Source organism: Podarcis pityusensis, assembly GCF_964106645.2.
Source record: "Podarcis pityusensis genome assembly, chromosome: 16".
Lineage (NCBI taxonomy): Eukaryota > Metazoa > Chordata > Lepidosauria > Squamata > Lacertidae > Podarcis > Podarcis pityusensis.
The window spans coordinates 740909-768334 of record NC_138041.1 but is presented as its reverse complement, the minus strand read 5'-3'; the positions used below and the strand labels follow the sequence as shown (position 1 = coordinate 768334).

The window sequence follows — 27426 nt, the reverse complement described above, 5'->3', positions numbered from 1 at the left end:
TTGTTATTTGATTTTTTTTTTAATCGCTTTGGTTGATCTGTACAAAGTTGTTGAAAAATATACAAATTGTACATTGTGTCACCCCCACTGAGTGCTGAACAGGTTGTGTGTCCCCCCCCCCCCCGATTATCTCCCCGCTCCCGAAATATTAACAAGACAGTTTTAGCCCAAATATATTCACCCCCAAAGCCCAGGAATTACATTTGTTTCTATCCCCCCCCCCCAAAACACACACGTTATTGGCTGATCTCTGCCCTCCCACTTCAGTTTAACTGATGAAATGATTCGGGGAGGTGTTTCCTGACAGAAACTCAGAGCCAAAGTGAGTGATAGATTTAACAAAGTCCAAGAGAGACGCTAGCAAAGAAGACGGGAACTATTCCCTTGCGTCGCGGTGAGGAAGAGGAAGGCATTGGTGGGAAGGCAGGGAATTTGGGAAGAGATGGTAAATAAGGCATCTGCTCTGCGTCTAGAAGGTCCCAGGTTTCACCCTTCCCACCCCAGTGGCATCTCCAGGAAGGGCTGAGAAAAGATTCCCTGCCTGGACAGCCCCTGCCAGTCAGAGTGGACATCACAGGGGAAGCATAGAGGGAGAGAGGCATGATGGGAAATTCACTGGGCCGACAACACTTAGGGCTGGGTCACACACATCTCTGCCTGTGCTGAGCTGGGGGGTCCATCAAGTGCCCTGATAAACCAGGATGCTGAGGGTTAGGAACAGGCAAAGAGCATTGCCCATTCCTGGGATTCACCTGGAAAACCTGAGCTGGGCTTAACATCCCAGGGAAAACTGATGGTCCATCCAGGAACAGCATCCTCAGGTGCCTGAAGGACACCTGGCGAGCCTAGTGCGGAAAGGGGAGGGAGGGGTCAGCACCAACAACCACCGCTGCGCTGGCAGAGGGCAGAGCGGGGTCCCTGGGGGGGACACGTGGGGTTCAGCACAGGGTGGGGGCCCTTGACTTAAATAGGATCAATATAAAAATACGTTCTTGCTAGGGTCTGGTGGCAAAGCGTTGAATTTCACGTCAGCCAGAGGCGCCTGGCACTGCGGCCCCCAAGGGACACTCTGGGGACAGGTGTGACGCAGGTGGACCTCAACAGGCAGGGTCCGCCTTCCATGAAGAACGGGAGCCTCTAGTCGTCGTCATCATCATCATCATCATCGTCATCATCGTCATCGTCGTCGTCATCTTCCGTGTTGATCTCTCCTTCCAGCACATCCTCAATCCAGTCTTCCAACTCCTCTGTGGATGGCAGGTCATCCTCGTCGTCCATCTCCAGCCATATGCTGTCAGCCTGGCGGGAGGGATGTAAAATTCAGCTGGAGATCATCCTATTGATTTGTGATGTTCTGAAGGAGCGTCTCCACCCCCATCTTTCTGCCCGGACACTGAGGTCCAGCTCCGAGGGCCTTCTGGCGGTTCCCTCCCTGCGAGAAGCAAAGCTACAGGGAACCAGGCAGAGGGCCTTCTCGGTGGTGGCGCCTGCCTTGCGGAACACCCTCCCATCAGACGTCAAGGAAATAAACAACTCTCTGACTTTTAGAAGACATCTGAAGGCAGCCCTGTTCAGGGAAGTTTTTTATGTGTGACATTTTAGTGTATTTTTGGTCTTTGTTGGAAGCTGCCCAGAGTGCCTGGGGAAACCCAACCAGATGGGCAGGGTACAAATAAATTATTATTATTATTATTATTATTATTATTATTAGTGCAGGTTAAATACTTTACATTTACAGTGGTTCTCAAATGCTTTGGTACTCATACAACTTGGAACCCAAACACTGTAAACCCTGAAGTAAGAGAACTTTTTTCGGAAGCCGAACATTCTCTATTTTGAGTGTTATGCTTCTGTTTTGAGTGTTACGCTGAGGTCTGTCTGTTTCTGCTATTTATTTTGCATTTTTGTTTCTGCGGCTCTTTTTGTTTTGTTTTTGTGACTATGTGGAACCCAGTTCAGCTACTGATTGATTGATTGATTGATTGTGTGACTGCAGTACATTGTTTATTGCTTTCATTTTATGGATCGATGGTCTCGTTAGATAGTAAAATCCATGTTAAATTGCTGTTTTGGGGGTTGTTTTTAAAAGTCTGGAACGGATTAGGATTAATCCATTTTGCATTTTTATGGAAAAGCGCACCCTTGTTTTGGAACGCTTTGGTTTTGGAACGGACTTCTGGAATGGATTAAGTTTGAGAACCAAGGGACCACTGTATCTGTTCTGAATATAAAAAAGGACATAGGATATAGTGAAGGATATTTGGGGGGGGGGGGTAAAATGTGTATGACATTTTGATTACCCCACCCCCACCCCTGAGCTTTCCCAAGACTGTGAAAAAATTTATAGAATCGCAGAACTATAGAGTTGCAAGGCACCCCATGGGGCCCATCTAGTCCAACCCCACTTTGTGTTTGATTCATCCCTGGAATCAAGGGAACATGCAGCGGGTGACTGAGGTGGCTCAGGGGGTCTTTCTCAGATAACATTTCCCCCATAACTTCCCACCCCCTGCCTACATGGACGTCTTGACCCCTGTCGCTGTCTATAGCAGAGCTTTCTGAAAGAAGGGGAGAGGGCTTGAAGGCAGGAAACTTAAAATGTTGCTTCTTTGAGTATTGGGAATTTATTTATTTATTATGGGGGCTTCCAGAAACAGGGGGTGTCCATAGCTTGTTTGCCAGAAAGGTAAAGGGACCCCTGACCATTAGGTCCAGTCGTGACAGACTCTGGGGTTGCGGCGCTCATCTCGCTTTATTGGCCAAGGGAGCTGACGTTTGTCCGCAGACAGTTTTTCCGGGTCATGTGGCCAGCATGACTAAGCCGCTTCTGGTGAACCAGAGCAGCGCATGGAAACGCCGTTTACCTTCCCGCCGGAGCGGTACTTATTTATCTACTTGCACTTTGATGTGCTTTTGAACTGCTAGGTTGGCAGGAGCAGGAACCAAGCAATGGGAGCTCACCCCATCGCGGGGATTCTGATTGGCAAGTCCTAGGCTCTGTGGTTTAACCCACAGCGCCACCCGCGTCCCTCTTGTTTGCCATACAACTGCTGAATTTCCCACCTGGGAATTCAGAAACACTTTTCTACAAATTCTACAAAAGCGTTGTTCTCAAGAGGCATGCGCCCGGTTTGGGCTTCACAACAGTGGCAGAAGTGCCCGCGTCTCCCGTGCCCGTGGTCACTTACGTCCGTTACGTTGACAACGCCAATCTGAGGCCGGGACAGGTCAATGTCAAAAGTCTTCTCCCAGTAGGGAATCAGCTGAGAGAGAGAAAGAGGGAACAGGGAATGAGGGTCCACAAAGACTTCCAGGCCTGCACAGCGTCCGATTTTGTGGAGGGTGAGTGGGGACACAAAGGGGTGGTGGGGACACCGGCCATTGATAGTGGCTTTCTTCCAGGAAATGGGTCTAATCCAACTTTGGGGGGCATTGGTGGGGGCCATAGCAGCAAGAACAAGCCATGGTGTCCTTGACAGCCACCCCCCACCCCCGCTAAAGAGCACAATTGCCTGTTCACCAGTGGAAAGTCTTCAGGGTCGATCCAGATGATACTGAGGTCTGGGTTGTCTGTGTTGTCTTGGGCAACATCCTTCAGGATTTCCAGGAACTCATAACCATCTGTGGCCAGAAAGTGTTGAGGAGAGAGGGAGGTTGTGGGATGTGAAACACAAGAGCAGTCAAGTACAACATTCCTAGAGTGAACATGTTTACACCTGGGGAGGAATGTTTGTCCAGCCAGCAGGTCAACTTCCTCTGCATGTGACTAGAGGTGGGCGTGGCCTCACCTGTGCAGGTAACGACAAAAGCACAGGGCAGGGCAGCCATCTCTCTTTCTCTGACTACATGCGTTGAAGAAGCAACATCTGCTTAGCCAAAGATGCTCTCTTGGCCTCCAGCCAAGAGAGGACAAAGGGAGTGTCTCCTTATGAGATAGTTTCCAGGTGTATGTTACTTTTCTAAGCTAAGTCTGCCTTCTGGGATCCGATTGTGAACAGAATGTGAGTGAGTAAACTCTTTTTATACTTTTATAGAAGACTGTGTCATGTCTTATCTTTTATGAGGGAATAAGGGGAAAATACCAGGACAGTTATTCTAGAGGCTTTAGGGAGCCTGAGCAAACGCATCCGCTGTGAGTTTAAAAAGTGGAATGTTACTCTGCTAAATTGTGAACTTGTTAACACAAGTTGGAAAGGCTATAATCAAACAATATATCCTCTTCTGCATCCCTGAACATTCCCACAGAGGTGAGAGGGCAGCCAGGGTCTGCCAGCTTTCCTGTGCAAAGGCCTCCCCCCACAAATCAAGGCCCACCCCATCCATCTCCTGCCCTTCCTAAACAGAGCCACTATTTCAACCCAGTCTCATGGCTCCTGCCTCCCCACGAGGCATCCGTGGGGCTCCAGTATGATAACAGCAAAGAGAGACAGCCGGAATCCAAAGAGTCTCGTGGCAAAAATCTGCCCCAGTTACGGACAGCAGAATCACTTGATAGATGTTATCAAACTTCTACATCAAAATCATTTCATCTCTAGGAAGGCTGCTTCAGTTTCCACATCCATGCCACGGGCTTAGAGTACTCTTTCGCCACATGACAAGGCTTTTTGGGGGAAGCCATGATGTTAAAAGTGGAATAAGAGTGCTTTAAATTTAGGGTGTGGGATGAGTGCTCCCTTTGTACTCACAGCAAGCTAAAGTTTTGTGTTTCTGGAGATGCAGAAGGCAAGACGCACTGCTGGTTCAGGTGCTCTGTTAAAGAAACCCAAAGGCTCACCTTTTTAATTATCCTGTTTTGAGGGACTGTAGTGCAAGCCAGGGAAAACTGGGTTGGCTACTGGCAAATATAAATATATTATCGGTATTGCAGCTGTGGAATGTGGGCAAACACTCTCTGCTGGGGATGTCTGTTGATGGTAAGACTGACAATCAGCTTCTATACTATTTTAATTCTGTTCCAGGCAGCACAATGGAGCACAAACTCTCCTAGTTCTTCCTCAGTTTCTTTCAATTATTAGTTTGGATGTGTTTTTATGATATGTTTTGAATGTCCCCTTCTGATGTAATATTACCACGTTCCTTTCCTGTTTTTTTAGTTACTGTAGATGGGGAAAGATGGGGAAATGACCATTGGGGAAGAGAATGGAGACTGCAGGCAAGCCCCCCCCCCCCCCCCGTGGCCATGAAGCTCTGCTCTCAGTTCTCTGTAAGGGCAACTCACCAGGGTCATCTTCCTCTGCAAAAGCAACAATATGGATGCCATCTATATCATCCTCCTGGAAGGACAAAGAGAGAGGGAGAGAGAGACGTTACTCACTAGCAGGGATGTAGGAAAGCATAGCTTTCTATTCTGCCTTGTATCAAGAGTCAATGTGGTATGGAGGTTAGAGGACCTGGGAGATCAGAGTTCAAATCCCGACTAGGACTCAAAGCTCTGTTCCCGTATTTGCCGGACCAATTTCCACCAAACATTCACAATTTCAGCTCCCATTTTCATTTATGTCAGAATTCTCCGGCATCCCAGCTTGTGGCGACTGTCTTACCACTAGTAAAGACACTGACCACAAGGCCCCATGGCAATTCCCCTACGCAAGTCCTGTTGCAAGGAACAGAAGTTGTGCAGGAACATGCATAGGAATTGGTGACATCCCAGGCACTAGCCACTCGGTGCTCTTCACGGTGACTCTCAAGTACAGCTCTCCTTTGCGGGAGAGCTCCTTGGCAAAGGGCACTTTCCCACAACAACAGGGAGATTTTTTGAGGGACGCGTCTGCACCTTGATGACGACCTTTGGGAAGGTTTTGTCACCTACGTCCGTAGGGCGAAGGGAGAGCTGGAACGAACATCCACGAGTTCAGAACAAAAGGAAGTTGGTCATTTTCAGCTGGCCAACACAGCAATATCAGTTTGCACAAAGTTGCTGCTTTTGTGCTGTTTGCACCAGGGTGAATTATTTATGGTGAGGCCGCTTGGTGAATAGCTGGGTGGGGTGGCCGGGTATACGTTTTTCTGAATGAACGAGGCTGCAGGCATCTCGCTTACAATGGCCTCAAGATCACCGTGTTTTATCAATGCACCTTGGTGGTGTAGCGGCGGAAGAAAGGCAAACACACAGAGAAAACAAAAGTCACAAAAATACACAGACATCTTGGTATTTCTCAATTTCCAGCTCATTAAACAAATAGCATGGGGGCAGACAATGAAATCATTAAAATCATCATAAAATTATAAAAGCAAAGAAAGTTTGGCATTTGTACTGGCTGGGGGATTAGTGGTCAATTTCCCCTTGAAAATATCTTCTCTGAATTGCCCCATGTCCGTTTTCTCACCTATGGGGGAGTTAGGCAGCTGGTGGAATACTGAATCACTCATACGTCTTGCTCAATTCCACCCAACTCCTTAATGGAAAATCAGTTCTGTTTATACTTGTGAGCAGACATTGTTAGAAAGATCTTGGCCACAGGGAAGGGCATTGCTGCATGATATAAATGCTGTCTGAAATCCTCACATTATTTCTGCTTCCAGCTAAGGGGGGGGGGGCTGAGGAGCATCAGCAACACATCTGCAGAAGCACTCCAGGAAACCCGAAACTCCAAAATCCAGGGACAGGTTTGGAGGCAGAGAATTCCAGAGGCTTTCCTCTTTCTCCCTCCCCCCTGGCTTCCCCTAGACGTACCCAAGTCTCATACATGCTTTCTGGCTGGAGCTTCCTCAGTGTGGGCCTGTAAGACAAGAGGGGCAGAAGAGAGAGTTTGAGGAAGAGGGGAAAACACACACAAACTTCTTTAAGGCTCCGGGTACTAATGATCTTCAGTGCAGCTTCTGTTGAAATCCGGTAAGATCCCCTGCAACGCTGCCTTGCAAAATCCTGTTAATCATCAGAAGGAACCATCAGATACTCATCTTTCAGTTAACCCAATCTGCAGATGTCAGCAAAAATCCTGGGGCTGTGAGTGGGTGGCAAAGACCTTTGCTGGACCGGAAAGCTGTTTGGTTAGGCTATGCATGTGAGTTTGGAGATGACCAAAAATGAGCCATGGGAGGGGAGAGAAGAGGCCACAACTCAGCAGTTATATAGGGACACAGGTGGCGCTGTGGTCTAAACCACAGTGCCTAGGACCTGCCGATCAGAAGGTCGGCGGTTCGAATCCCCGCGACGGAGTGAGCTCCCGTTGCTCAGTCCCTGCTCCTGCCAACCTAGCAGTTTGAAAGCACGTCAAAGTGCAAGTAGATAAATAGGTAGTGCTCTGGTGGGAAGGTAAACGGCGTTTCCGTGCGCTGCTCTGGTTCGCCAGAAGCGGCTTAGTCATGCTGGCCACATGACCCGGAAGCTGTACGCCGGCTTCCTTGGCCAGTAAAGCGAGATGAGCGCCGCAACCCCAGAGTCGGGCACAACTGGACCTAATGGTCTGGGGTCCCTTTACCTTTACCAGCGGTTATATAAACTACTGGGCATTCGGAAGCTCCCTGGTACAATGCGCATCTCTAGGCCACCAGCCCTTAATTCAGAACAATGAGGACCAGAATCTTGCTTTCTTTTTAAGTGAAGAGCTGTAGCTCTGCAACAGTGCACCTGCTTTGCATGCATAAGGTCCCTGGTTCAATGCCCCATGGCACCTCCAGATGGGGCTGTGAAGAAAGCTGGCAGCATTGGGGGATTTTTAGTTTGGAGAAAAGGCGAGGAAGAGGCAACATGATAGAAGCATATAAAATTCAGGGCCATCCCAAGACATTCGGACACCTGAGGCAAACCCCCAAATAGAAGAAGAGTTTGGATTTGATATCCCGCTTTATCACTACCCTAAGGAGTCTCCAAAGGGACGCGGGTGGCGCTGTGGGTTAAACCACAGAGCCTAGGGCTTGCCAATCAGAGGGTCGGCGGTTCAAATCCCCGTGACAGGGTGAGCTCCCATTGCTCGGTCCCTGCTCCCGCCCACCTAGCAGTTCAAAAGCACGTCAAAGTGCAAGTAGATAAATAGGTACCGCTCCGGTGGGAAGGTAAACGGGATTTCCGTGCGCTGCTCTGGTTCGCCAGAAGCAGCTTAGTCATGCTGGCCACATGACCCGGAAGCTGTACGCCGGCTCCCTCGGCCAGCAAAGCGAGATGAGCGCCGCAACCCCAGAGTCGGACACAACTGGACCTAATGGTCAGGGGTCCCTTTACCTTTAAGGAGTCTCAAAGCGGCTCACAATCTCCTTTCCCTTCCTCCCCACAACAAACACTCTGTGAGGTGAGTGGGGCTGAGAGACTTCAGAGAAGTGTGACTGGCCCAAGGTCACCCAGCAGCTGCAGGTGGAGGAGCAGGAAAGCAAACCCGGTTCACCAGATTACGAGTCTACCGCTCTTAACCACCACACCACACTGGCGAGTGAAGATCTACATCAGGGACAGGTGTACATCATTTGCAAGGGTGGAAGGAGGCCCCCAGTGCCTCCTATTGGCTGAGATATTGCAGCCGAGGTGGGCTGGGGAGGGGTGCTAAGGAGGCAGCAGGAACAGCAGCGGCAGCCAATGCATCCCTTGGAGGCTGGGTCTGCTGCCCCTGTGGATTCTGCTGCCTGAGGCGCTTGCCTCAACTTGCCTCATGGGTGGGCCAGCCTGGGTAAAATTATTGCATCACAGGAGGTTGGACTAGAAATTTCAGGGGCCAGCAAACTTTTTCAGCGGGGGGGGGGGGGGCGGACCACTGTCCCTCAGACCTTGTCGGGGGGCCAGACTATATTTTGAAAAAAATAATAAAAATGAACGCATTCCTATGCCCCACACATAACCCAGAGATGCATTTTAAATAAAAGGGCACATTCTACTCATGTAAAAACATGCTGATTCCCGGACCATCTGCAGGCTGGATTTAGAAGGCGACTGGGCCGGATCCGGCCCCCGGGCCTTAGGTTGCCTACCCATGGACTAGATGACCATCAGGGTCCCTCCCTACAATTCTATGATTTTATACATGGCCTGGAGGAAGTGGATGGAGGGGAGAGCCAGTGTGGTGTAGTGGTTAAGAGTGGTGGACTCATAATCTGTTGAACCGGGTTCGCGTCTCTGCTCCTCCACCTGCAGCTGCTGGGGGACCTTGGGCCAGTCACACTTCTCTGAAGTCTCTCAGCCCCACTCACCTCACAGAGTGTTTGTTGTGGGGGAGGAAGGGAAAGGAGAATGTTAGCCGCTTTGAGACTCCTTAAAGGGAGTGAAAGGCGGGATATCAAATCCAAACTCTTCTCTTCTTCTTCTCCAACCCCCCCACCCATAACACCAGTGCTGGGGGGGGGGGCATCCAATCAGGCTGCGTGTTGGAAGACTCAGAACTGATAAAAGAAAAGTCCTTCTTCATGCTGCACATAGTTAAACTGTGGAACTCCCTGCCACAACGGCCACAAATCTGGATGGCTTTAAAAGAGGATGAGACAAATTTATGGAGGAGGAGACAATTTGTGGCTCCTAGCCAAGATGGCTGTACTCTGCCTCCTCAGTCAGAGGCAGAGATACTTCTGAGCACAAGTTGCTGGAGGGGAGAGTTGATCTTGTGTTCGAGTCCTGCTTACGGATTTCCCTTTAGGGCATCTATTCGGCCACTGTGAGAACAGGAGGCTGGACCCGATGGGCCCCCTTTGGCCTGATCCAGCCGCCAGCCGCTCCTTATATTCTCACGAAAGACCCCATACCCGCAAAACGTGCTTTTAAAACGCATTTGGGTGTGTACGCAGCCTTAGAAGCCCGAGCAAATCCTTTTGACGCAGGTAGCCAAGGGGGAGGGGGGGGGAGTCAGTTTGGGGTCAGAGCGAGGTTCAGGGATAATGCCAGGGATGAGAGCCGGAGAAGCATCGCTGTGCAAAACAGGCCTAATCCGGTCCCGTGAGCGAATCGCAAAGGCCAGGCTGCCATAGCAACCGCACAGCCCCTCGTCGGCCCGATGTTGGAAGCAGCTGGATGGAGATGCCATGGGGGGCGGGGGGGAGTGCCTGAGAAACAGGGGCATGAAGCGCATCAACAGCACCCCCAAAATGAGGAGGGGGAAAGGGGTGCAGGGCCTCCTTCCCCCAAAAGCGAGGGACACCCCGCCGCTCCCCTCCCCAGGACAGAGAAGGGGATTTATGCCACAAAATGCGCCCTGTTTGTGCCAGGGCTGAGGTCCCCTGGGAGGAGAGGGATTGGGGTTAGGAAACCTCCCGGTTAATCCCAGGGGATTAGGGTCAGCGGAAACATCTGCAGCAGAGCAGAGGGGAGCTTGGGTGGGGGGTAGGCCTCCCCATAAGCGCCCTGGCGGCGGTGAGGGTGGCAGTTGGGGGGAAGAGAGGGGATGATTTGAGAGGGGATTTTTCTCCTAGGTCTTTGGCATGCATGGGCTTCTGAAACATCCCCAGGGCGACTGATTGCCATTTTGCCTCATTCCCCGTTCGCCCCCGGGGCTATTCCTCTGGCAGAATTGCAGGGTGGAGGATGTGGAAGAGACCCCGAGGGTCGTGCAGTGCAGGGACCGCCGCTCAGGAGCCTCCGCCGGGCGCCAGAGCTGCAGGCGCGACCTGTTTCCTGAGCTCCAGAAACCAGCTGGCTGTCCTCAGGGGACCCCCAGGACGCCGCCTCCCCGATGCTCCAGCTCAGCAGCCAGCCCAGCCGTCTTCTCCACATATAAACGGGAAGGACTCGTGCCATACAGGTCCCTTCCATTCCCGAAAGCATCTCCAAGTAAGGACTGGGACTGGCCCCCTCCCGCCTGACTGCTGCTGCCAGCCAGTGTTGACTGCAAGAGGCCTGGCTGGGGGATGCTTCTGATGGACAGCAATGCCATCTTTTGCGCCCCCCCCCCGCCCAGCGAAACGCATCTCTCCCTCCCCCCCCCCCCCCAGCCCCTGTTTGCAAAGATTTCTCCGTTTGGGGCTTGGAGTCTCAGCCAATAAATGTGCCGTTGCCATGGCAGCAGGAGAAGGACTTTGGTGTTGCTGCTGCCATGGCAACGGATGACTCGCCTCCCCATCCACAGCAGTCAGCCGGGAGACGGAGCAAGAATTGCCCGTTTCAGTGGGGAGTGTGTGTGTGTGTGTGTGTGTGTGTGTGCGCGTGTGTGCGCGCGCCTCTGTCTAGAGCCAGGAAGGCGTGGGGGGGGGGGGGCTCCTCCTCCTCTAATTCCCCCTCCCCCCTCCTCAATTTCTCTTCACCTCTTGTGCTCCTCCAAAAACTGGACAATTTCTTCCTCGCTGTTGGGTTTGTCTGGGATCGTGACCGGTTCCTCCATGAAAGGCTCATAGTAGTCGATCTCGTTCAGTTTCAGAGACAACTTCTTTGCAACCTGCGATGGGGAGAGAGAGGGATGGAGTCCTAGAATTGCAGAGGGACCCCCGGCGGTCATCTAGCCCAACCCTCTGCAACGCAGGAATCAATTTCTTAGGTGTGTTGGTTGCTCCTGTTTGGAAACTTGCAATCTGCCCCCCTCCTAACTTCTCATGCCACAATGCCCTTCCCCCACTGCAACTTGCAAGCTTCTTTCCAACACAAGGAACACATCCTTTGCTGTCCTGCTGTCTGCAAAAGCGAGGTGGTGTTTGTGGCCAGCTATGTACCTTGCTGTCAAAGGTGGCATAGAAATCGATGTAGGGGTGAAACTCCTCAGCCGCATCTTCGTAGGCCTTGAAATCTGGAAAGGGGGAAATAATGGGATCAGCAGCGCCTTGTTTCCGGGGTGGCAAAGCCCGAAAGGCTGCTGGGTGTGTGTGTGAAAGAGGGGATCCTGCCTGCCTTGGGCTGATATTATTATTAATATCTATTATCAGAACATAAGAAGATCAGGCCATCGTAGCGTCCCAGATGCTTAAAAAGCAGAGACATCACCTTGCCAACAAAGGTCCGTATAGTTAAAGCTCTGGCTTTCCCAGTCGTGATGTATGGAAGTGAGAGCTGGACCATCAAGAAGGCTGATCGCCGAAGAATGGATGCTTTTGAATTCTGGTGCTGGAGGAGACTCTTGAGAGTCCCATGGACTGCAAGAAGATCCAACCTCTCCATTCTTAAGGAAATCAGCCCTGAGTGCTCACTGGAAGGACAGATCCTGAAGCTGAGGCTCCAATACTTTGGCCACCTCAGGAGAAGAGAAGACTCCCTGGAAAAGACCCTGATGTTGGGAAAGATGGAGGGCGCAAGGAGACGGGGACGACAGAGGACGAGATGGTGGGACAGTGTTCTGGAAGCGACCAGCATGAGGGAGGCAGTGGAAGACAGGAGGGCCTGGCGTGCTCTGGTCCAGGGGGTCACGAAGAGTCGGACACGACTAAGCGACTAAACAACAAAGCATCATAGAGTTCGAAGGGACCCTGGGGTCCTCTGTTCCAGCCCCTTCAATCACCCCTCTGCCCCAGCATCCTGTTATCATAGTAGCCAAATACCGCTAAGAACCTGGGAGTGGGATTACCTGTGGGGGGAGCTAAGAGCCAATGGGGTGGGGGCGTCACTGGAGGTATAAATGACTCTCAGACTTTGGAAAGCTGGCCTCACAGGACCCGGTCCATCCATTTTGCAAATTAAATCCTTTGAATCGGGTTTTGAATAAATGTGCAATGGATTGCTGAATTTTACTGTGTTCTTACCTTAGTGCAGAGTTTTCCAACCTTTTTGAGACCACAGGTCCCTTAAGCAACTACAGTGGTACCTCGGGTTAAGTAATTAATTCGTTCCAGAGGTCTGTACTTAACCTGAAACTGTTCTTAACCTGAAGCACCACTTTAGCTAATGGGGCCTCCCGCTGCTGCTGCGCCGCCGGAGCACGATTTCTGTTCTCATCCTGAAGCAAAGTTCTTAACCCGAGGTAATATTTCTGCGTTAGCAGAGTCTGTAACCTGAAGCGTCTGTAACCTGAAGTGTATGTAACCCGAGGTACCACTGTACCTTCTTTCTGCAGCACCCCTGGGGGGCTCAGGAGCCCAGTTAGCTCCCCCCTTGCCTGCAGAGCTGGCAGCCCCTCACCGAGAGAGGATCTGCGTCCCCACACCAGGCTTTCCGCCCGGGCGAGAGAGCGGCCGCTTCTCCCTCCGCCGAGCCGTGATGGGTGACAGGGCTGACATGTTAAGCTGGTTTAATGCGGGTGTCAGCTGGTCGTGGGGCTTCCGGCCCCGAAGCAGGGACTGGCGGGAGACAGGGGGGGGGGGGCTGACAGGAGCTGTCTGGGAGCACACGAGGCATCCGCGCAAATCTGCAAACTTTTAACTCCGGGCTGCGTTCTGTTTCTTAAAAAAGCACCCGCGCAGCAAGGCGGCGGATGCACAGCACTGCGTGTCTCGTCCGGGGCTGTGTCTCTCCCGGAGAAAAGCCACAGCTGCAGAACCAACGGAAGGATAGATCTGTGATGGTGGAGTAGTCCCTCCAGGAGAAGGAGCAGTCTACCTTGGAGCAGTGGAGCAGACTCCCGCAGAAGGCGGCAGAATCTCCCTCACTGGAGGCCTTTAAGCAGCAGACCCTCCCAGTCTCCCTATTTTCCGGGGACATCCCTGGTTTAGAGATACCAGACCCAGTTTCTGATTTGATCCTGGAATGTCCTACTTTTCCTTAAAAGGTAAAGGGACCCCTGACCATTAGGTCCATTCGTGACCGACTCTGGGGTTGCGGCGCTCATCTCGCTTTACTGGCAGAGGGAGCTGGCGTACAGCTTCCGGGTCATGTGGCCAGCATGACTAAGCCGCTTCTGGCGAACCAGAGCAGCGCACGGAAAAGCCGTTTACCTTCCCTCTGCAGCAGTACCTATTTATCTACAGTGGTACCTCAGGTTAAGTACTTAATTCGTTCCGGAGGTCCATTCTTAACCTGAAACTGTTCTTAACCTGAAGCACCACTTTAGCTAATGGGGCCTCCTCCTGCTGCCGCGCCACCGGAGCATGATTTCTGTTCTCATCCTGAAGCAAAGTTCTGAACCCGAGGTATTATTTCTGGGTTAGTGGAGTCTGTAACCTGAAGCGTCTGTAACCTGAAGCATATGTAACTCGAGGTACCACTGTACTCGCACTTCATGCTTTTGAACTGCTAGGTTGGCAGGAGCAGGGACCGAACAACTGGAGCTCACCCCGTCGCGGGGATTCAAACCGCTGACCTTCTGATCAACAAGTCCTAGGCTCAGTGGTTTAACCCACAGCGCCACCCGCATCCCCTACTTTTCCTTAGGTTGTCCCTATTTTCATTGGCCTCCAGCCAAGAGAGGACAAAGGGACTGTCTCCTTATGAGATAGTTTCCAGGTGTATGTAACTTTTCTAAGCTAAGTCTGCCTTCTGGGATCTGATTGTGAACAAAATGTGAGTGAGTAAACTCTTTTTATACTTTTATAGAAGACTGTGTCGTGTCTTATCTTTTATGAGGGAATAAGGGGAAAATACCAGAACAGTTATTCTAGAGACTTTAGCGAGCCTGAGCAAATGCATCCGCTGCAAGTTTAAAAAGGGGAATGATACTCTGCTAAATTGTGAACTTGTTAACACAAGTTGGAAAGGCTATAATCAAACAATATATCCTCTCCTGCATCCCTGGACATTCCCACATGTTTGTGTTTGGGGGAGGGGATGCGTTTCAGCAGAGCCTCTTGGGGGGACCAGCACCCCCCTTTCCCATTGCCCCAAAGAGGCACCTACGTTCCGAGTCTTCGTTCTTGAAGTAGCCGATCAGTTTGGGCTCGTCTTCAACATTCTCAAACGCCTCAAGCTCATGTTCCCCTTCAATGAACTCCACTGGGTCTTCCATCACCTGGAGGGAGAGAGAGAAGGAGAAAGGGAAGGAAAAGGCCGTTGGCATCACAGCACCAAAATCACAGAATCATAGTTGGAAGGGACCTCCACAGGTCATCTAGTCCAACCCCTGCGGTGCAGGAATCACAGCCAAAGAAGCCCTGAGAGGTGGCCGTTCAAACTCTGTTTAGAAACCTCCAGTGAAGGAGAGCCCACCAACTTTCAAGGTCGTAAAATCATGGAATTGCAGAGTTGGAAGGGACACCCAGGGCCATCTAGTCCAACCCCCTGTATTGAAAGAAAGCCCACCACCTTCCAAGGCTGCTTCTTCCACTGTCCAACAGACCAGAGCATTTTTTATCCAACGATCCGAGTGCTGCGGCTTTAGCAATGGAGCAAGCGAAGCAGGGTCTCCTTTGGAAGGCGGTTCCCAACAATTTCAGAACTTGGCTGGTTCCTACAGGGAGGGTGGACTTGTTCAGCCATCAGGCTGTTTAAGGCTTTGCAGTGGGGGTGGGGAGCCTTTTTGGGGCTCAAGGGCCACATTCCTTCATGACCAACCCTCCAGGGGCCAATTCTGCAGAGCCACGGAGTTACGTTCCAGCCACGCAAAGGATTCTAGGGTTCCGTCCACACACAAACACGCCTTTCCGCCCCTGACCCAGGTGAGCAGGACTCCCTGGCCCCCCAGGCGTTGAGAGGCAGGGGGGGGGCATTTCAGCCAATATGGGCAGGCTGTGGGGCACTGCGGGATAGGAGGAGGCCCAGGACTTACATCGAGGATGAACTCCACCAAAGTGTCGGCAGAAAACTCCCCGTCGTACTCGATGATTTCATCATCCTTGAACACATACACACTGTCTTCTTCCCCCAGGCCTGCACAGGGGAGACAGACATAGAATCACAGAATTGTTGCTTGAGAAGGGACCCCCAACGGTCATCTAACCCAACCCCCCGCTGTAAGGTATAGGGGGCAGAGGAAAGAGAGAGGAGCTGGAGGGCAAGGGGGCTTATTTCACCCTTGCATATACCATGGGGACACACACTCTAGGCCACTCTTTGCCCACCGGGCACCCTCCAAAACTTCTGAACTACAATTCCCACCAGCTCAGGGGCTTGGGGTAATCTTTGGTAATATGGCGCCCTTGGGCGCGGTCTAGATTTGCCGCCCCAAAATGGATCTTCTCAATTTTGGATCACCTCAATTTTGTTTTCCCTTGGCTTGGTGCCCTGTGCTGGGGAAAACTGCGCCATAAATCAGGCGCTGCAGGGGCTGATGGGAGTTGTAGTCCAAAACACCTGCAGGACGCTAGCTTGGCAGAGGCTGCTTGAGGCTGACAGCCACCTCTGGGTCAGGGACTCATCTCTCTCATTCCACAAAGCACCCGTGCATCTCAGTGGAGCTAGAATCCTGTTTATAAGTACATGAATGGCTCGAGGTGTTCTGCAGGGATCTCTGAGCTTCTACCGCCCCCTGGTGGTTGGCGCACCACTGACACTTCACAGGAACCTCCCTTCTCCTGCCAGCCAGACCCTTGGCTCCTTTCGCTCAGTACTGCGTACACTGCCTGGCAGCAGCTCCTGGGGTTTCCAGGCAGGCGCTCTTCCCCAGCACCACCTGGAGAGGCCCCTGGGGACGGAACATGGCACCTTCTGCATGCAAGGCAGAAATCGTCCACATGCTGAACCTTTAAAACCAAAGTCAAGTTTCCAGTCCTCATGGTTTTGAAGAAAAGGTTGATTTAAATAGGAAGCTGCCTTGATTCTCAGAGGTATAGCTGCCCAGCTCAGGACCGTCTGCACGGACCAGGGATTTCTACCTGGAGATGCTGTTCAGAATTGAACCCAGGACATTCTACATGCAGAACAGCTGCTCTAGCACTGAGCTAGGGCTCTTCCTGCTTCGTTCCCTTTCTCCCCCCCGGTGGTCTAGCCTGTTGCTGATGTTGTGTCACTCAAGTGTAGAAATGGCAGCCCTCCTGGACAGGGTTACCAGGCATCCCCGTTTCCTGGGGACAGTCCCCGGATTTGCGAATAAGTCCCCAGACAAATTCCATCCCCGGAATGTCCCCGGATTTCATCTAATGTCCCCGGGAAACGCAGCAGCGGCAGTCTCAGCAGTCCGGAACAGTTGGCTCTTGCTGGCTTCAGGAGCTGCTGGGAAGTCCCCATATGATGGTGGTGAAGGGGCTCCAAGACGCAGCTTCCGGGCTGCCTCCACCTTCCCTGACCCCAGCAACTAAGCTGTGAAGGGAGGCTTCACGCTGGCTATCAGAGCCTGCGTGCAAGCAGGAGGGGGCAGGGATCTCTCAGTTAGGCAACAGGAAGCCTCTCTTCCCAGCTGAGGGATCCCTGCCCCCTCCAGCTTGCGCGCAAGCTCTGATAGGCAGTGTGAAGCCTCCCTTCCCAGCTGAGGGATCCCCATGCCCTCCTGCTTGCACGCAAGTAGGAATGGGATTGGGGCTGCTCTGATGGGAAGGGAGGCATTGTGCTGCCTGAGAGATCCCTGCCCCCTCCTGCTTGCACGCAAGTAGAAGTTGGGATGGGGCTGCTCTGAAAGGCAGTTAATTAATTAAAATGTCCTAGGATTCATTGAGGGACGTGGGTGGCGTGATGGGTTAAACCACAGAGCCTAGGACTTGCCGATCAGAAGGTCAGCAGTTCGAATCCCCGTGACGGGCTGAGCTCCCGTTGATCGGTCCCTGCTCCTGCCCACCTAGCAGTTCGAAAGCACATCAAAGTGCAAGTAGATAAATAGGTACCACTCCGGCAGGAAGGTAAACGGTGTTTCCGTGCGCTGCTCTGGTTCGCCTGAAGCGGCTTAGTCATGCTGGCCACATGACCCGGAAGCTGTATGCTGGCTCCCTCGGCCAGTAAAGCGAGATGAGTGCCGCAACCCCAGAGTCGTCCGCAACTGGACCTAATGGTCAGGGGTCCCTTTACCTTTACTTTAGGATTCATTGAAAAAAATCTGGTAACTTTACTCCTGGAGGGAAAGATAGCCGGATGCCCTTTTGGTCCACAGCAAACCTCCCCCCCATCCAGCCCCAAACCTCACCCTGGTTTCCAGCAGCGCCTTGCTGCCCACCCTCCCTGCCCCGGGAGGTATTGCCAGCCCCCCTTCTGCTCCCTGCCGGGCACTTACCTAATTTCTTGGCCACCGCGGCATCCTTCTCTGCGTCCACCAGGCCAAACCCCACGCCCTTCTCCTCCAGGACTTGGGCTGCTAACTAGGAGAAAGAGTCAGCAGGAGGGCAGGCAGACGAAGAGAGAGAGAAAGAGAGAGAAGAGGGAGAAGATGGGAATGAACAAGCTCCTGGGTGTTGGCTTTTTGCAGAAAAAACTTGCCACCTCTTTGGATTTTTGTCTTCATTGCGAGCTGTGGAGCTTTCCAGAGGCTCTAAATCTGTCCTCTTGGTCCCATGAACTCATCCCCCAACCCCACCAGCCCTACCCTTTAAAAGGAGCAGTTCGCACAAGCCGGAAGGTAAACAGAATAGAATTCAAGACAATAAACTGAACATTTATTCAAAATCCCAGGTCGCAAGGTGCTTAGATTGGTCTCAGCCAGGGCCAGGGCCTTTTCAGTACTGGCCCCGACTTGGTGGAATGCTCTGTCCCAAGAGACAAGGGCTCTGTGGGACTTGACATCTTTCCACAGGGCCTGCAAGACAGAGCTGTTCCGCCTGGCCTTTGGTTTGGACTCAGTCTGACCCTTATGCTTCCCTCCCCTTATGGTCTTGATTTATCAGCTATTTTAAAATGAGGCTGCATCTTAAATTGCATTTTAACCTGTATTTTAAATTGGTTTTTTCTTCCCCCTCTCTTTCCCCCCATTATGTTTTTACTACGATTTTATTGGTGTTAGCCGCCTTGAGCCCGGCTCTGGCTGGGGAGGGCGGGGTATATATATATATATATATATATATATATATATATATACATATATATAATGCAATTAAAACTTTAAGCAAATTCAACAAAATCGATGAAGCAGTGATACCAGCTTCTCAAAAGCCGAGAGTCGCTCGTAATTTCTGAAAAGGGGAGAGGTTGGGGCCTTTGCTGTGAATCTAGGCAGGGCACCCTTCCAGCAAATGGGCCGGCCTTGCCAAGTCCACCTCCCTCAGGGAGTTTAAGCTCTCAGCAGGCAGGTTCTGGGGCTCAGGGAGGTCCGGCAATCGCATAGCACTTGACTCGGAAGCCTCACGGGCTGCCCCAGATGTGTTTTGGCTGGAGGGGCTGGTTACTCAGGGATGCACAAAACACACTCTGCACATGGTCAGAGGCATGGTGTGCTTGGGCATTGTCACATCATAGGGCTGTGATCTAGCACTGAAAGCCGATTGTGGTGTGTCTGTGTGTGTGTAAGAAATCACAAAAACTGAGCTAAGATGCTTTTTAAAAAAAGTTTGAATTTCCCCCTAAAATTAAAAAAGTTGTCCTCCATTTGAAATTTGGTTTTTCAGTTTCGACACCTGTTTTAAAAAAGAGAGCAGGAATTTCCTTTCAGGCACAGTGTCCAGTGTCCTATATACACTAACTAGCAATCAACTAGCAAAAAAATAAAAACAAAATAAAAATCTGCCAGGGTTTCAAGCGTTTTCAAACACTGAATTCCGTGGGAAGGCAGCTATCGTCAAACACAAAATGCCGGATGCCAGATCCTGCTGAATATCAACTCTGAAAGGTTGAGAAACATTGAAGGCAGTAAGTGCTGGATCCCAGATGCCTCCGCCCAAACAGAGAACATGTTGCAAATACTTGGCAGCTTGGGATCCAAAAGGGCAAGCATGTAAAGATCCTTACAGGGTTGGGGTTTGAGACTGGGGTCTTCTGCTTGGGGGCTTCCTGCAGGCACCTGGGTGGCACAGGATCAGGTCACTGGCCTGATCCAGCATCCGGGTTCTTCTTGGGTTCTGATGGAGCCTCCAGTTTCAGATGCAGTCTATCTAGATCCCAAGGTTCTCTGGGGTATTTGGCCACTGTGACGAGGACAGGAGGATGGGCTAGGAGGCCTCCCTTGGGCTGGATCCAGTAGGATGTCCCCTGTTTCTGAAACCCTGCAGAGCTGCTGCCAGCCGGTGTTAGCATCACTAAGCTTGATGGGCACAGGAAGCTACTTAGTCAGATAGTTGGATCCCTCCATCTAGCACTGGGCTGCAGGCAGAAAATGTCTTTGGCCAGCATTGGCTCCCTGAGACGTCTATTAGTATATTTGAAGTCCAGTATCCCTGAAGGAGCGTCTCCACCTCCATCGTTCTGCCCGGACACTGAGGTCCAGCCCCGAGGGCCTTCTGGCGGTTCCCTTGCTGCAAGAAGCCAAGTTACAGGGAGCCAGGCAGAGGGCCTTCTCGGTAGTGGCACCCGCCCTGTGGAACGCCCTCCCATTAGATGTCAAAGAGAACAACAACTACCAGACTTTTAGAAGACATCTGAAGGCAGCCCTCTTTAGGGAAGCTTTTAATGTTTGATGCATTACTGTATTTTAATATTCTGTTGGAAGCCGCCCAGAGTGGCTGGGGAAGCCCAGCCAGATGGGCGGGGTATAAATAATAAATTATTATTATTATTATTATTATTATTATTATTATTATTAAAATATTAACTCAGCTTCACCCTGCAGCAGCGCTGCATGAAATCAAAGAATAGCAGGAACAAAGCGCGGAACCCGAACCAACAGATTCAAATTACAGGAAAGGGCTCAGCTTTAGGAGGAAATTCTGTGGGTAAGAACATATTGACAGTGGAAGGGTCTCTCTCAGAAGGGGGCGGACTCTGGAGGTGTCTAAGCAGGGCTTAGATTGCCATCTTTAGCTGTCATTCCTGCCTTGCACGGGGTTGGACTAGATGACCCTTGGGATCCCCATCTCTTGATCCCCATCTCTTGAATACATCCACCCTGTCCAGAGCCCAGGCAGAGGTGATCTGCCTCCACCTTGCAGGCCTCGTTCTGGGAAACCTATTAAAGGTGACTCCAATAACCCGGCCGGAATTCATATCGCACTTCTGCTCTGATGGCTAGTGCCAGGGAGAGGAGAATATTTAGGGATGGAAGCAATGACGACGTTCGGAAGCTGCCTTGGAATGTCTCTCTGTGGGGAGAAGGCTTCAAGGCGGGCAGCGGAGGAGAGGGTGTCCTTTCCAGAAGACCTGAGGAGCCCAGCTCAGCATCTGAAGCTGCCGTGGGATCTGGGGACCTAGAGTGGGGTGAGGCAGTCTGCCCACAGCATGCAACTCCCCTGGGAAGCTGCCAGGCCAGGTTCAAGGGTCTTGCGTTAATACACGGGGATACTTCAAGGACCGCCTGATCCCTTGCATCCTTGGCCAATCACTGCGATTCTTGGGGGAGACTGTGGCTCAGATGCACTGTGCACTCCTAGAATCCTCGAATCGTCTTCCAACCCCTTGCGGAAACCACAGCTAATTGTCTTTGTGGGCCTAAATTCTAGCTGAGGTCACACTGGCCCACTCTCCCTGTTGAACTTCGGTTTCTTACAAAGGTAAAGGGACCCCTGACTGTTAGGTCCAGTCACGGATGACTCTGGGGTTGCGGCGCTCATCTCGCTTTACTAGCCGGGGGAGCCGGCGTACAGCTTCTGGGTCATGTGGCTAGCCTGATTAAGCCGCTTCTGGCAAACCAGAGCAGCGCACGGAAACACCGTTTACCTTCCCACCGGAGCGGTACCTATTTATCTACTTGCACTTTGATGTGCTTTTGAACTGCTAGGTTGGCAGGAGCAGGGACCGAGCAACGGAAGCTCACCCCATCGCGGGGATTGGAACTGCAGACCTTCTGATCGGCAAGCCCTAGGCTCTGTGGTTTAACCCACAGCGCCACCCGCGTCCCGGATTCTTACTGAAGACTTAAAAAAAATAAACTATGTCAGGCAATTTAACTGAAGCCTGATTTAATAATTTTAGCCAATTCCGTTTCCCCTGGGTTTCATCCCTTGTACGCACTTAGAGATTATTGCAATTAAGTGGTATATAAATTGTCTCAATAAACGAAGAAATCAGATGGGATTAGGCATCACTCAATGCCCCTCTGTCTGGAGATGTCAGCCACAGGGAGATGTCTGCCCCCCAAAGCTGCAATGAAGGAGAGTTAGATCTCTACTGCTCAGAATTCGCACTGTGTCCCTCCCTGGTTCCACCTGGGGGCTGCTGCCTGTGTGTCCAGAAGTCTCCTAACCATCACTTTCCTGTTTGTTTGCTTGCTCCATGGGGGGGGGGGGGGCTGTCTGAATCAGAGATGCCATCTGGTGTCAAAGGACAACGCTCACCTCGCCTCATCTCACAAACAATGAGGTCCTGAAGGGTTGTTGCTTTTTTGCAGGGTTTACAAAACCCTCGAAATCTGGCCATGGATTAGACTGAGACAGACGCGCTGGGCTTATACATCAAAGCACCTTTGGGAGAAGAAAAACCCCAGCCAGTACAATCCACGTCTAGCTGGGGGCTGGAAGAGAAGACTCTTTGGGTCCCTTCCGTTCTCTACAATTCTATGCAGCGGCGTAGCGTGGGTTATCAGCACCCGGGGCAAGGCAAGTAATTTGCGCCCCCTAACCCGGGGCAAGGCAAATAATTTGCGCCCCCTAACCCGGGGCAAGGCAAGTACAGTAATTTACTCTCCCAAGCAGCAGCAGCAGCGAGGCTTCTCTTTCCCCCGCGCTCTCCTGGAGCTGCCTCTTTTCTTTCCTTTTTTCCCTTTCTCCAAGGCTTTTCGCTTTCTCTCCTTAATTGATTCCTCCTCCACACCGCAGGGTTTCCTAGCTGCTTCCCCCCCCTTCCCCTCTCTCTCCTCCTCGCTCTGCTTGCCTTGCCCTGCACTGGCAGCAGCAGGCGCAGCCAGACCCCCGCCAGCCAGCCCGCCCGCCCGCCCACCCGGCTTCCTCTCCTTTTTTTGCCCGCGGCAGAAGGCTTCGCTCTCCCCCTTCTGCGACCTCCTCGCCAAGCCGAGCGAGCGCGGGCTCCCTAACCCGTGGATTTTAGTAGGGGCAGAGAGCTGCTAGTGCGAGCGCGCCCCCCGCCCATGTTGCGCCCAGTGCGGCCGGCCCCCCTGGCACCCCCCACGCTACACCACTGATTCTATGAATTCCCTTCCTCCCCTGGCAGCCTAGAGAGGGAGGCCCTGTGTCCTGTCTTTGAAGGGCTGTGTGTCCAAGTCCCGTTTAAAGATAAAGGGACCCTACGAAGCAGGACGGCCATGTGTGTGTGTGTGTGTGTGTGTGTGTGTGTGTGTGTGTGTGTTTCCCTTGATGTTGCTCCTCAACCCAGATCAGCAGTTGGACAGCAGCCTGGTCATCCCTGGGGTGAAGTGCGTTGTCTCCCTATTAAAGTTTTAATAATAATAATAATAATAATAATAATAATAATAATAATAATTTATTTGTACCCCACCCATCTGGCTGGGTTTCCCCAGCCACTCTGGGCGGCTTCCAACAAAGATGAAAAATACATTAAAATGTCACACGTTAAAAACTTCCCTGAACAGGGCTGCCTTCAGATGTCTTCTAAAAGTCTGGTAGTTGTTTATCTGTTTAACATCTGGTGGGAGGGCGTTCCACAAGGCGGGTGCCACCACCGAGAAGGCCCTCTGCCTGGTTCCCTGTAGCTTTGCTTCTCGCAGGGAGGGAACTGCCAGAAGGCCCTTGGATCTGGACCTCAGTGTCTGGGCTGAATGATGGGGGTGGAGATGCTCCTTCAGATATACTGGGCCTTTGAGGCTGTTTAGGGCTTTCAAGGTCAGCACCAACACTTTGAATTGTGCTCAGAAACATACTGGGAAGTCCTCCTTCAGGCAGCACAGAGTTAAACTGTGGAACTCCCTGCCACAGGAGGCCACCAACCTGGATGGCTTTAAAAGCGCAATGGAGGAATTCACGGAGGAGGAGAGGGCCATCGGTGGCTCCTGGTCTGCTCCCCACCGTCAGAGGCAGCCCTGCTTCTGAATCCCAGTTGCTGGCAAACCACAGGAGGGGAGAGTTGCTCTTGCGCTCGGATCCTGCTTACAGATTTCCCTTTGAGGCCTCTGGCTGACCACCATGAGAAGAGGGGGCTGGACTGGATGGAGCCCTTTGGCCTGATCCAGCAGCCAGGCTCTTAAATTATAGCAATTATACCTACATTAGCATATGCACACTGGATGCAAATCTGTGTAGCCTTTTCACAAAACAGCACTAGGTGGGGGCGGCGCTGCAGCTTGTCAGTTTTGGTTTCCACAACTTTTCCATTTTTCTCCCATTTTAATTTCTGTTCCTCGCATTTCCTCCTCAGTATGTCAGTTAAAAAATAAAATAAAAAGAATGTCTGAAAATTCATCCTGATTTCAGTGCGAATTTCCACTGCACATTATTATCACTATTGTTATTGTTATCATTACCCCACTTTCCCTGCACATAGCTCTCCCTGCTCCATTTTATCCTCACAAGAACCCTGAGCGGTAGGTTCGGCCGAGAGACTGTGATTGGCCTAAGGCCACCCAGGGAGCTTCCAGGCTGAGAGGGGATTTGAACCCTGCCCTCTCAGATCTTCCTCTAGCCCTTTGACCACTACACCACACTACCTCTCTGCATTCCTTCCTCTGGTTTTTACCCCAGTCAATGTGGTTTTTTGCTGGAAAAACCCTATTGCAAAATTCAGAACAGAGCGAATTCCAATAGGACGCTTTCTTTTCAGGTTGTGAATTGGCAGCTGAGAATTCAGTTGAGAAACCGAATTAAGATGCGCACCTAATCGAATTCCACCTCTGTCTCTAAATGGCCCATTATTGCAAAACTAAGCCAGACCCTTCCGATCCTTTCCGGCTTCACAGCAGGCCAGATGGCCCCCAGTTTCCTGTTCCTAAGTGTCCCCACTTTTGACTGACCTCCTTTCCCACCCCACCCTCCCTCCTCAGGCCACCCAACACCTCCCCCCCCCGGCTAAGTTGCTGCGGTCTGAGGAATGCCAAAATGAGGCTTCCCAAACGGAGACCATCTCTGAAATGTGTCTCTTTCCCCCTCCTCCTCCTTCCTTGGGGCCATTTTTAGAAAGTTCCACTGACCTGCGCTGGCTGCACCCCCTTCCCTGGACAGCCCTTGGCCCCCTCCCTGCTTTCCTGCCCCCCAGGCAAGATTCCTAAGGAAACTATTCCAAGGCTGCCTTTCTGGAGAGGAGGAGGTTCTTGCAGCCGTCCGAAGGCGCCAATTAAGGAGATGGCAATTTTAGCCCTGGCTGTTGCTCTCCTCTCTTGGGAGAGAAGCTGTCTGGGACAGGGGGACGCAGCCCTGAGTGGGGTCTTGCGGATCTGGGCCTGGGGGGAGGCAATCTCTTTTGCCTGGTTCTGCACCCCAGATTTGCACGGAGGCACGATTGCAGCAGCACATGTCAAGGACATGCTTGTGTATCGCACGTGAAGGTGTAGCCCTAAGCTTGGACCGGTTGCAGAAGGCAAACGATTGTCAGGAAGGACTGTCTGAGCATTTTCATTAAAAACAATGAAACAGCATATAAATCTTATGAAATAATAATAATAGAGGTTTTCTGCCCCTGCCTTCCATTCACAAGGCAGACACACAATGAGGAGAACCTCCTTGTTGGATTGACCCAGATTTATGATTATATATTTATTGCATTTGTATCCCATTTCTCTCTCTCAAAGGAGCTCAAGGTGGCATGTGGGGTTCTCCCTCTTCCTTGTGGAATCCCCACAACAACAACAACCTTGCAAGGTGGGTCAGGCAGTGGAGTTCCACAGATTCCAGCATTACAGCCCCAGCAACAATCGACCCAAAGATTTGGCCGAGTGCCCCCGTTTATGGAGGGCACAAGGGACAACCCCTCTTTGCCCACTCCCCTGATCTTCCACAACTCCTTCCACACATCCACGCTCCTCCCCTGAGACGGATTCAGGGCAAGGATTAGATGAGGGGGGGTTGCATCGCACCCATCATTGGGGTTTGGGGAGGGAACAGGTGTGGGGGCAGAGAGGAGAAGGCTTGGTTTCATCATGGCAGAAATTCCCACAGAACACGGCAGGAATCAGAGGACTCAGCAAACCAGCTGAATGCCATTGCTTTTGGGTAGCCTCCCCCATGATCTACAGCACGGCCCCCCCCCATGATACACCTGGGACATCTGCCCCTTTGCCCCCCCAACCCTTGCACCACCCCAGCCCTAGAAGCACAGAGATGGAATCGCAGAGTTCTCCAAGCTCCTGAAATTCCTTGACCTCACCCGTTCCCACAACCTGAGTTGCCTGTTGCCCTTCCTTGCTAAATGGCTGTTTGGGGACAAGAGTTTCCGGCGGGTGGGGGCACCTGTCCCCCCCCTGCCGGCCGCCTCCCTCCATCACATTCCTGGTCGTTACCTCCAAGATCAGCTCCTCCAGCTCAAACTGCTTCTGGGATGCCTTGTCGTCCCCGATGGGCTCGTGGTACAGCAGAGCCAGGATCTCATACTTCTTCAGGACGTTCTTGTAGTTCTTGGCGTTGACGTCGATGACCCGGTCGATGCCGTCGTACTCGGGGAAATCCAGCCCGTCTTCGCCCTGGCCCAGAGGGCCAAAGGCGGCCAGCAGCAAGGCCACGAGGGCCACCCCAAGCCACTTCATCCTGCCTGACCTTCCCGGGAGAGGAAGCTCCAAACTGAAGGAGGAGAGAAGGAGACTGAATAGCGGAGACTTCCCTCTGGGCTCCCCGGTCCTTCGTCCTTCCCCTGGCAACACAGAAAGTCAACCCGGCCCCTGGAAGACGGCTGCGGAAGGAGAGGTGGCCCTCTTCTCCTCCTCCTCTTCCTCCCCCTCTCCCGCCTTTGCCTTTAAGGCAGCTGTCAGGGCAGGGGGCTCCGGGGGGCAAGGACGTCTGGGTTCTTTGCTGACACAGGCAGGCAGCCCGGAGAGTTGGCCGAGGGGGGCCCTGGCTCCGTCAGGGTGGCGACAACCTCTCTGAGGGGCGAGGGGCGTCAAAAGCAAAGGCAGGGACCAACGGGCAGCCCATAAAAGCAGCCGGGAGGGGAGGTGCCCCGGAGATGGAGGGCTGTCTTATCCTCAGGCATTTGGCACTGCCCGCGAGAGACACCCCACCCCTCTGCTCCCTGCCTATATATGTATATGGGAGATGGAGGGGCCCCCGCCCTGAACAACAGCCACCTGCATCCCGGTCCGGGGAGCCTCTGAACCCTCACCTGCCCGACCAAACCACCTGCCTCTGGTTTATTACCAGGGCCTCACCTTGGCCTGGTCCCCCTCTCTCCGAGGCTGATATTTGACGGCCTCTCCTTATTGCCATATTAAGGAGGGGGGGACTATGGAGGGGAGGTATGTGAGGCCGGGTGGGAAGGCCTGGAGGCTTGGAGGAGGTCTAAAAATAAGAGACGATGAGTCGGAGGTAAATCAAGATGGACTTATGCGGATGGCAGGGAAATTAGAGAGCGTTGGGTTGGGGGGGGGATACTGTACGGGGCCCAGAAAGGAAGGCGCTCTCTCTCTCTCTCTCTCTCTCTCTCTCTCTCTCTCTCTTTTGGGTGTTCTTGAATTACACGGGAGGTGGTCGGATAAGGCTGTGCGCTGGGGATGCGTCCAGGTCTGAGAATGGTCTCCCTGCAGCCCCTCTCCTCCCCACCTGCCCCTCCTCCTCCTCTTCCTCGCTTTCTTCCAGCCAGCTGACGTCACCCCTTCCATGGGGAGGGATGCCAGGTTTCAGGGACAATGTCCTCATCCTGGGGCGTAAAGGGATCCGCTCCGCTGG

At 52.2% G+C, this 27426-nt stretch overlaps 1 protein-coding gene across 1 annotated transcript; it reads right to left on the bottom strand.

Annotated features, from left to right (window-relative positions):
- Positions 1–26748, bottom strand: CASQ1 (calsequestrin 1). Its single transcript, XM_080986079.1, has 11 exons — positions 26049–26748; positions 17841–17925; positions 15471–15571; positions 14603–14714; positions 11557–11630; positions 11155–11285; positions 6674–6719; positions 5219–5273; positions 3521–3621; positions 3189–3263; positions 1–1299 (listed from the first exon to the last, which is right to left on the bottom strand). Exons 1-11 carry the CDS (start codon positions 26289–26291, stop codon positions 1138–1140), a joined length of 1185 nt encoding a protein of 394 aa, XP_080842205.1. The 5' UTR covers positions 26292–26748; the 3' UTR covers positions 1–1137.
- Positions 26749–27426: the final 678 nt, after the last annotated feature.